Raw genomic sequence first — 10,773 nt, 5'->3', positions numbered from 1 at the left:
TCTCAGCAGACCCCCCCTTCGCAGCAACTGACAACTCCTTTGACCTCGCCGGCTTTCCTCCTCCCTGGCAACATCATAATCCTCCATCAGATCATCACGATCCTCCACCATACGCTCCCGCTCCTGCCTTATCTCTTTCCCCTCCCCTCTCTAACCACCCAGCTTCGGAATCTGATTCCTCCCCATCTCCGCCTCATACCTGCTCTCGAACTCAGCACGTCCAACAACCGGTCCCCATACTTCCCCTCCGAGAGGTTGCCAGAGTTGAAGGAATCATTCGTGTCCACGTTCCCTTCTCCCTCTCTGACCTTTCCCAAACTGAAAAACGTCTTGGGTCCTTTTCCTCCGATCCCGACACATATATATATATATATATATATATATATATATATATTTTTTTTTTTTTTTTTTTTTTTTTTTTTTTTTTTTTTGAGACAGAGTCTCGCTCTGTCGCCCAGGCTGGAGTGCAGTGGCTCAATCTCGGCTCACTGCAAGCTCCGCCTCCCGGGTTCACGCCATTCTCCTGCCTCAGCCTCTCCGAGTAGCTGGGACTACAGGCGCCTGCCACCACGCCCGGCTAATTTTTTGTATTTTTAGTAGAGACGGGGTTTCACCTGGTCTCGATCTCCTGACCTCGTGATCCACCCGCCTCGGCCTCCCAAAGTGCTGGGATTACAAGCGTGAGCCACCGCGCCCGGCACCGACACTTAAAGACTTCAAATACCTGACCCAATCTCAATACAGAGATCATGCCACTGGGAGCCAATGTCTAATTTATATTGTGGCCAAGCCGTATTACAATAGAAAATAAGCCTCTTGGGACGAACCTTTGCACAAAAACTGAGAGTGTCAAGGTTGCACCTCCCAACACTCTCCCTCATCCGTCATCTCTCCCACGAGCAAGCTGACCAGGCCCTCCCAAAACCCCACCAAGGCCCCGCCGAGCAAACTCTCCTGCCAGGAGAGTACGTCTTCCTAAAAACCGTCACTCCAACAAACCTTAAACCAAAGTGGGAAGGCCCTTTCCAAGTTCTTCTCACTACCCCCACTGCAGCCAAGCTGCCAGGACATAACTCTTGGTACCATCTTCCCAGGTTAAAAAGGGCTCCTGCAACTGACCTGCCACTGACTGTTCCCTGTAAATACTGTAACCAGCTGTTCCCTGTAAATACTCCAGCACCCTCCTTGGACCAACCTGACTCAGCCTTACACCCATCCCAGAAGACGCCAACCCCCTCCCCCCCCATGGAACATAACAGATAAGTTACCATCCCTTACTGTTAAATATCAAAACCCTCATTAATGGGAATCATTTACTGAGCTGCCCTTACAGGAGTTGCCTCACTTACTCTGCCCTTTGCCATAGGAAGATGTACTGTAACACCCCCAGGGTAGAACTTTAGCCTCAGAATCCTCCTCATAGCAGAATAAAGGCCACTAATAAGTGACTGCCCCTCCTAAATGTCCTGCCTTTGCCTGTCTTGCCACTTCACTCTTTCTTACCCAGAACAACCCACCCTCACAGCACTCCTTAACTGGGTAACTGATCTCACCTTCCAAAGAGCACGATGTAAGTTTAGCCCAGGTGAAACCAATTTCTTCACCTTCACTCTTATCCTTGGCCTGCTTACTCCTCCTTCCCTTCTCCTCCTCACTACGACTCCATCTGCAACGAACTATCCAACAGGCACACACAATACTTAAACCAATCCTGACCTCGCACATAACTGCTGGTTTTGTGTCCATCCCTCAGAAACCATATCAAAAAATGCCTTCCTGGTCCCACTTAAAGATTGGACCCTTACCAACCTGACACCCCATCCTCACTATCGAAGCTTCGGAGGGGTAAATGCACTTAAAAGTTATAAAACCAACCTCACCCGCTATACCTTCAGGAGCAAAGTTATCTTAGGAGCACTTACATCTGATACCAAATTAGACCAACAGGCACCCCTTTGTATACAGCGCACCTTCCCTCAGGAACCCCTTTAGGCACTCTCCCCACTGGCTCATGCAACTACACCCTACAACTCACCGCACCTGCTGGTATCCAGATGCTAACAGTATACAATCCCACTCAAATACTCAAAATTTCTGGTTCCCCCGAAAATACAAACCACTAATCTCAACACAATAAATTCAGGTTTCTGCATCAATTGACACAAACCCTGTATGATAATTGCAGGATGGACTCCATGCCCTAGCCCCCACCCAGCCTCCAATTGTTTACAACTCAGGTAGCCAGAGCCCCCACTGGGGAACAACTTTTAGTGGACACATAATATTTCCTCCTACATTGGGAAAACAAAACAGTAGGGCTAGCCAACTAACCTCGACCCATCCCTTCCAACCACTCACCGGGGCGGCCCTGTCTTCCTCTCTCTCCACTTGGTGGTCAGAAAACAAGATCCTAAAGGCCCTCTTTGCCAAAGACCTCCAATTTCGCCTTCCTAGCCAGGGCATATTCTTTCTCTGTGGCACTTCCACCTATCTCTGCTGACCCACTAACTGGACAGAAACCTGCACACTAGCCTTCCTTAGTCCAAAAATAGACATAGCCCCTGGGGATAGACCCCTACCCTTCCAAATTCAAACGTCCCGCAGATGCCGAGCCGTACAGCTCATACCCCTGCTAATAGGGTTAGGCATTACGGCAGCTGCAAGAACTAGATTCGCAGGAATGGCAACCTCTACGTATTACTACAAATCCCGATCCAAGGACCTCTCTGATAACATTGATGACCTAGCATCCACCATATCAACACTTCAGGCCCAACTAGACTCCCCAGCCGCAGTAGGCCTTCAAAACCGCAGGGGCCTCGATTTACTTACTGCAGAAAAAGGAGGTATCTGCGTCTTCCTAGATGAAGAATGCTGCTTCTATTTCAATCAGTCAGGCCTGGTTCAAGATGCCGTTAAAAAATTAAAGGACCCGGCTCAAAAATCAGGGATAACAGCTCTTCCACCTGGCCCTCCTGGCCCCTATGGCCCTTCAGCTCCTGGGCCTCCTGACTACTCCCACTCCTTGGACCTGTCATAATCATTCTCCTTCTCCTAATCTTTGGGTCCTGCCTCTTATGTCTCTTTACCCAGTGTATTTTATTTTATTTATTTTATTTTATTTTATTTATTTTATTTATCTTATTTTATTTTATTATTTTATTATTTTATTTTATTTATTTTATTTTATTTTATATTTTTTTATTTTAGAGATGGAGTCTCGCTCTGGCGCCCAGGCTGGAGTGCAGTGGTGCGATCTCGGCTCACTGCAAGCTCCGCCTCCTGGGTTCACGCCATTCTCCTGCCTCAGCCTCCCGAGTAGCTGGGACTACAGGTGCCCGCCAACACGCCCGGCTAATTTTTTGTATATTTAGTAGAGATGGGGCTTCACCGTGTTAGCCAGGATGGTCTCGATCTCCGGACCTCGTGATCCACCCGCCTCGGCCTCTCAAAGTGCTGGGATTACAGGCGTGAGCCACGGCGCCCGGTCTCTTTACCCAGTTTTTACAGAAGCGCATCCGAGCCTTCATCCACGGAACCATACAAGACATGATGCTACTCCAAGAACACCAACAATTTCAAAGCCAGAACCCAAACCAACCCCTACCTTCCAGCCTCTCCCCCAGCCACCGCCCCCTCTCAGCTAGAAGCAGCCTGATGAAAACAACGCCCCCTTTTCTATCAACTATTAAAAGGCCGGAATGTTAGGGTCACCCCGACCAGACTATTCTCCTCCTTTCCCATGGGTCTTGCAATACAGTCCTTTGTGACCTCCGCACAGCTCCCCCAGGGCTAAAGGCAAACCCCCCGCCACAACTGACCCTTGGAGTAACTGTTTGTCCGGAAGACTTCAGCTGAACTGGCAAACAGTTCCAAGATGCGGTCAGAACACCTGCTGAGCAAAGCTGGCAAAAACATCTCCAGGATGCAGTCAAGACACCTACACCCCCAACTCGGTTCACACACCCTGACCCAGTTCCTCGCCCTGTAAAGCCCTGCTGCAGTCTGTAAGCGGGGGTGCCTCCTCTGCCTGTCAAGGAGCAGCCTGGCAGGACGAATAAAAATTGCTTGCCTGGGCCGGTCGCGGTGGCTCACGCTTGTAATCCCAGCACTTTGGGAGGCCAAGGAGGGAGGATCACGAGGTCAGGAGATCGAGACCACGGTGAAACCCCGTCTCTACTAAAAATACAAAAAATTAGCCGGGCGTGGTGGCGGGCGCCTGTAGTCCCAGCTACTCGGAGAGGCTGAGGCAGGAGAATGGCGTGAACCCGGGAGGCGGAGCTTGCAGTGAGCCGAGATTGCGCCACTGCGCTCCAGCCTGGGCGACAGAGCGAGACTCCGTCTCAAAAAAAAAAAAAAAAAAAAAAAATTGCTTGCCTGACTTTGGGCCTACTCGTCCTTTCTCTCGGCTAACCTTACAGAGGCCGCGCAGCAGAAGCCTGCTTGGCTTGTTCAGGATCAGGGGCCCAAGCAGCAGGAATAGAGTGAGGGGTGAAGGGCTGAGAAGGTGGGGAGGTACCCAGGTGTGCAGACTCATGGTGTAGAGCTTTATAAGCCACACAGACCTTTGGATTTTCTCCTGCACGGAGGAGAAGCCATCAGAGGGTTGTGAACAGAAGAGGGACACAATCAGGTTTTCGAAGGCTCACTCTGGCTACCACGTGGTGCCTGGACTGTGGCAGGGGAAGAGTGGGAGACCAGGAGGCCAGAGATGGAGGCTTAGGGTGGTTGCAGTGGAGCTGTGACAAGTGGTCAGATTCTGCCCGTGTTCTGAAGGTAGGGCCAGCCAACAGGAGTAGCAGTGGATTGGACATGGGGTGTGAGAGAGAAGGACGAGAGGGAGGGAAGGAGGGACAGAGGGACAGAGAAAGTCAGGCCAACTTGGCTTCAGAGCCTGAACAATCCAGCCACCAAGACCATTCCTCGTTCCCTTTCCACTTCTGCTAGTTTGACAGGTGCAGTTTGGCTCTTCCCAGGGACACTGGAGACCAGGGTGGCCAAAGGGGATGCCAGCTTCCCAGTTCTCATTTGGTTTGACCTTTCAGGAGCACACGAGTGGTCAGTGTGACCGCACTGGTCCCACCCATCCTTCTGGTACTTTCTCTTTCCTTTGCTGCCACAGGGCTTGTAGTAAAACCTGTGAAGGAACAGCAATCCAAGAAGTTCACTTTTGTTTTCGTTAAATTGACCGACTCACAGCCGAGAAACAGTTTCGATCAATACACCAAACAGTTCAGGAGCGCCAGGGTGTACCAGGCCCAGACCCAGGTGCAGAGGAGGTAAGGGTGAGCAAAACAAAGCCCCCGCCTGCAGGGAGCTTGCTGTCTTGTGTTTTGCTGAATGTAAGAGTGACACGTGTAGGTGCCCAGGAGGTATATGTGCCCTGAACAGAGGCTTAATGGGTGGCGGGACAGGAGTGAGGCTGAACATAGAGACAAGGTCCAGGGCTGAGAGTGGCACTGGTGGACCGGGAGCGGGGGCACCTCCCAGCAGAGCATCCAGGATGGGTGAGGCATGGGCCAAATGTAATGGGCAAAATCTTTGGACGGTGGCTGCTGGGGCAGGTGTGGAACTGTGAGGTGGAGGAGTGAGGGGCCCGGGGCTGTGCTCTGAAGCACTGCAGAAGATCAGAGCCTTCTCACATCTTGGAGGTGCCCCTCTTGGTCTGTGGACCCCTGACTGGGAAGGGCTCTGCCTGCACAGACCTTGTTCCTTGAGTGGCCTGGGTGTGGGCTCCTGGACACAGAAGTGTGTCCGCGTGGGTGCTGTGGTGTGCCCGGGGAGGGGCCAGCCTACCTCTAGCTTCACTGCTAGAATGAAGCGCAATCTGCAAAGTCTAAATTTTTTTCTTTTTTTTTTTTTTTTTTTTTAAGATGGAATCTCACTCCATCGCCCAGGCTTATCTCGGCTCACTGCAACCTCCGCCTCCCGGGTTCAAGCAGTTCTCTGCCTTAGCCTCCTGAGTAGCTGGGATTACAGGCGCCTGCCACCATGCCTGGCTAATTTTTGTATTTTTAGTAGAGACGGGGTTTTGGCATCTTGGCCAGGCTGGTCTTGAACTTCTGACCTCGTGATTCACCCGCCTCAGCCTCCCAAAGTGCTAGGATGACAGGCATGAACCACTGTGCCTGGCCCAAAGTCTAAATTTAAGCAAAGGAAGGAAGGAAGAAAAGGAAGGAAGCCCTTGGCTTCCTATTGAGGAGAGGGAGGGGGAGGGTGGAGCAGGAAGAGGCCTGGCTGGGCCTTCTCCTTCCCTGGCTGTCCTGGATGGGCACATGGGCAGTCTGTCTGGGGCAGCAGGCTCCCCCACCCCAGATGGAGTTCGGCAGAGAGAGGATCAATACCCTTAAACTGCTGTGGTGCTGGGATGCCCCGCTGCCTCCTGCATGCAAGGTCAGGGGCTGGGCCAAGCCAAGCAGGGAGCTCCCACTTGGGCGGCGGGCAGATGCACAGGTCTCAAGAGGCTGCTGGGCGCTTCAGGTTCCCCTCCCCCGCCAAGACAGTGGTGCCGGGTGCCACCTGCTGGCTGCAGGGAGCAGGGAGGGGGCACACTCAGAGCCGCAGGAAGTCAGTTGGGAATCCTGCACCACTCAGCTGGGATGGAGAGGGATGGGGCTGGGTCGGGGCTGGAGAGGCCGAGATGTAGGCAGGGAAGGCAAGAACGCAGGAGACGCAGGCCACAGTGGTTCCAGATCAGGAAGTTTTATTGCTGACATGCAGGAAGAGTCCCCATGTAGTACAAAAATATGTCTTTATACAAACTTTTTTGTGACTTTTTCCGTTTCTTTACAATAGGACTTCTCTCAGTGTGTGACACCCAGTGAGGGCTGCCCATCCTCCTCTCCTTTGCTTCACCAGAAATGTGATCAGACACATGGCTTGACCTTGGAAGGGCCCAGTCTGTCTGACAGGGCTTTGCAGACCCGGCGGCTATTGCTTTGAAAAGGAGGAGAAAGACCATGCACGGGCAGCAGCCTGGAGGGAGCCGGTGGGCTGCTGAGCGGGGGCTCCGCCGCGACGGGCCCTGGCCCAGCTTCAGGCCCTCACAGGAGGACAGTCAAGGGCTGGGAGCCCTAGGCCGGACTGCATTTCCGCTCCCACAGGAGACTTTTATGAAATAAATATAGAAAAGAGGGCACCCCCAGCCCCACGGCACAAGACCCTGGCCCTCAGCGCTGGACAGCTGAGACAGACACAGGCTCGCTGCTCAGGGGGAGTAAGTGCTGGGCTCCAGCGGGCTCGCACAGGCCCACTGAGGCAGAGGCATGAGGCGCCCAAGTGCTGGATGGGGCATGGGGAGAAAGGGGCGTGGGCAGCCCTGCTACTGCTGGCAAGAGGTGGCCCCATTTTTTCCAGATGGGGAAACTGAGGCACAAGGAGGTTTGGGAACTTGCCCAAGGTCACTCACAGTGAGTCAGCTTTTTAGCGGGAGGAGAGCGGCTCACACTCTGGGAAACACAGTCACCTTCCCACTGGGGAGCAGGGCCAGGCAGGAGGGGCCTCAGGGCCCATGACTGCCTGGAGGGGACACTCAACCTCTCTGAGGACATATGGGGGGTAGGCCTCTGGGGAAGGGTCTTTGCTTGGCATCAGGCAGGGCCAAGTCCAGTGAGGGCAAGGGGAGGGGGGCATTCTGGTGAGAACAGCATTTCTGGCAAGACGGGCATCCACTTCAAAATCTCGGCTCAAAAGGGCAGCAGGGCTGTTCTCAAGCCAGGCAGGCAGGGTCCCCCAATCCCTACAGTTCTCCTGAATCCCCCAACACCATGGAGGACCCTTGCTGGGGTCTACCGGGAGAGTCACCACACCTATTATGAGGCAAGGGCACTGGGAGATGCCCCCACCATCCCCTAAACACAAGAGTAGGCTAGGAGAGCGTGCAGGCGGCCCCCGCTCACGGCCAGGCCTGCAGCCCAACTCCTGGGCCCCTTCGCATCGGGAATCCACGTGAGCTCGGTACCACGGGGAAGGATGGAGAAGGGAACAGGTTAACACGCGTGTACAGCACCTCAGAGAAGCCACTGAGATGGGAGAGAAAGAGCCAGGTCTAGAAAGGCCTCCCATCACCGGCAGCAGAGAGGGACTGGCGGGCTGAAAGGGGACAGGGGCTGGCAGGAGGGGCTTCCCTGCCCGGGGGTGAGGAGGGAGCCCACGTGTGGGCTGTGGACTCCTTGCTGTCCAGCCAGGCTGCGGGCAGGGAGTGGCCATGGGCTGAGCCACCTCGAGATGGGAGAGAAGTTGGTATGGTAAAAAAATAAATATATTTGAGTTCCGCTTAAGATGAGGTGAAGGTTTTCCAAAGCTTGGACTGAGGGGCCTGGGTCAGAAGGAGAGGGACGGAAAGAGGCTGTGGCAGGGGCCTGGGAGAGCAGGGAGGAGGGGACACTCGCTCTGGGGCCTGCAGCGAGCTGCACTTTCAGCTTATTTGGACTGTGGGGAGCAGCGCCCCAGGTCAGTTGGTGGCCGCTGGGGAAGGCCCTGGAGTGGGTGAGCAGGCTCCCTCCTCCCTCTCACTCAGTCTAGAGACAGCATGGTTAAAGAGACAGAGGTAGATTAAAACATCATGATTAAAAGCAGATTAGTTATCTAGGCTTCTCAGATTTAAAAACCAAACAATCGAGCAATCATCCCAAAAGGTAGCTTCGTGGTACCTCTGCAGACCCCACGTGTGACCTGGGCTGTCCCTGTCCCTGCCCTGTCCCTGTTGCGACCCGGGAGAGTCCAGCACTACAGGGCCCAGCCCTGACAGCCATGCCTTTGGCTGGGGCTGGAAGAAGTGGCAGCAGTGCTGGTGGCCCCGGCTGAGGCTGTTATTTCCGCAGGTAGCGCTGCGCCAGGATGGCCGTGTCCAAGGAGGTCATGGGCTGTGCGTCGTGGCCCAGCCGTCGCACCGGTGGTGCGCTGCCGAATTGCCGCTTGGGCACCCAGCTCCGGGCGTCGTGGATGGAGCTCTTCTCCTCGGCCAGCAGCAGCTGCTGACGCATGTAGTTCTCAAACTCGTACTGGGAGCACTCCTCCGTCACCTTCGCCTTTGAGGCGGGGAGGGTGGGAAGGAGACAAAGATAAACCCAGATGAAGGCAGCGCAGCAGACAGGAGGGCGGGCAAGAGTGCTGGCAGCCTGGCTCCTGCAGTCACACTTCCAGGCACCACACCCTCAGGCCTCAACGTGGGGGGCAGGAGTGGCGCTGAGGGTGGGTCCCTGACCCCCTCCAGCCAACCTGCACTCGCCTTGCAGGCCGCTCTGCAGACCTGGGACTGACGCAGACTTACGCTTCCTAACTCACTGGCTGCGTGAGAGGTCACTTTCCCTCCGAAGCCTTAGCTGTCTGCTCCTCGCAAAGGTTCTCTGAGCCCTGAGGCAGCTAATGCACGTCAAGAGGTACGAGCAAGCCCTGGGCTGGGGGCTCAGCACGTGGGGGAGCCACATACACAGGGCCCCATGCTGAGCTCCCCGGGATGGTCTAGGCAGATGGTAACAGAAGCTGAAGTGGTGTCCCCGCGCCAGTCACCACAGAAGACAGCAGGGCTTCGGGATCAGACTTGGGTTCAAGGCTTAGCTCCACTACTTACTTCTAAGCTGTGTGGCTTTGGGAAAGTCCTCTCCAACCCTGCTTCCTCTTCTGTAACATGGGGCTAAGAACACAGGCCACGCAGGCCCGCAGTGAGGGCTGAATGAGGTGCCCTCGGGGTAGGCACTCACTGTGGGCTAGTGATGATGATTTTAGCCAAACAGCTAAAGGGTGGAAGCTGGAGGTGGGTAGGGATTGGAACTCTCTTTCCTCGGGGGCCAGGAGGCTCTGGGAGGCTCTCCCAGGCACGGCCCCTCCTGGTCCTACCTGCACACTGCTCACTGTGGAGCTCCAAGGTGGGCCAGGGAGGGAAGGTCCTTCCAATATCCAAGGCCCAGCAATGCTGTTGCTTGGCCAAGCCCTGCCCTCCAGGGGGCACCCTAAGATCACCTGCCCTCTGCTGCCTGGTGCCCAAGTCTCTGCCCCCACCCTAGGCCCAACACTTTCTCCAGTGCAGGGAATGGGAACGAAAGAAATAGGGAGAAATGAATCATCTGAAAAATGAAAAGCAGGAAGGGTGAGAGAGAACTCTGAGTCAGAGGGGCAGAGAAATGTGACTTGGGCAGCAGGAGGAAGCTGAGAGGGCTGGCCTGGGCCACTTGGGCGCTGGCTCCAGCTCGGCTGTCTCACAGGTCTCTCTGGCCAAAGATCTCCAGCTACACCAAGCCCAAGGCAGGCCCCAGGCAGCCCAGGCTGAGGACTGAAGTCTCCCTTTCCCGCCCCAAGGCTGGGGAAGAAGACCAAGGAAACCCTGTGGCCTGCGGGGAGCTGCCACCTCTGCCCTCGCCCTGCCTGCCCCCAGAAGCCCGTCCCTTGGGGCTGGGTAATGGCCCATCTGCCCTCCCCAACTCACCTCCTGGGAGCTATCCGCATTGCTCATTTGGTCATCGATGTCAGGAACCACTTGCAAAGGCCCACTCAGAGATGACAGGGACTGCCTGCAGGGAGGCAGACAGGTCAGGCTGGCCCCAGAGAGACCAGGTCCATTGATCCCAGACTTAACTGGAGTCAGACACACCTGGGTTGTGTTCCTGCCATGACAGACTGCTTCTCTGAGCCTCAGTTTTCTTATGCCATAAAGGGGGACAATTTCTCCCTTACAGGTGGTGGTGAGAACTCAGTGAGGCAATGCCCACCCCCCGCTGGCAGGGCCTGGGTAACTATGGCAGCCCATAGTTGCTCAACCTTCAGTTCTGCCTATGC

The 10,773-nt window shown here is 54.9% G+C and overlaps 1 protein-coding gene across 8 annotated transcripts in view; it reads right to left on the bottom strand.

Annotated features, from left to right (window-relative positions):
- Window positions 1–6,686: 6,686 nt before the first annotated feature.
- Window positions 6,687–10,773, bottom strand: part of STK40 (serine/threonine kinase 40) — a 46,894-nt gene continuing 42,807 nt past the window's right edge. For 6 of the 8 annotated variants that reach the window (XM_063627921.1, XM_063627918.1, XM_063627922.1 and 3 more), the window contains 2 exons: window positions 10,424–10,508; window positions 6,687–9,029 (listed from right to left, as the gene is read on the bottom strand). In XM_063627921.1, coding sequence (XP_063483991.1) covers window positions 8,811–9,029; window positions 10,424–10,508 — 304 coding nt within the window. In that variant the 3' untranslated portion in view covers window positions 6,687–8,810. Of the gene's footprint in view, window positions 9,030–9,068; window positions 10,509–10,773 lie in introns of those variants that run through there. The other 2 variants (XM_063627917.1, XM_055254718.2) reach the window with 1 other exon arrangement.

The sequence above is a fragment of the Symphalangus syndactylus genome, chromosome 12 (assembly GCF_028878055.3).
Source record: "Symphalangus syndactylus isolate Jambi chromosome 12, NHGRI_mSymSyn1-v2.1_pri, whole genome shotgun sequence".
Lineage (NCBI taxonomy): Eukaryota > Metazoa > Chordata > Mammalia > Primates > Hylobatidae > Symphalangus > Symphalangus syndactylus.
Note: the sequence above shows the minus strand (reverse complement) of the source record. Positions and strands in the feature narration are given on the sequence as shown.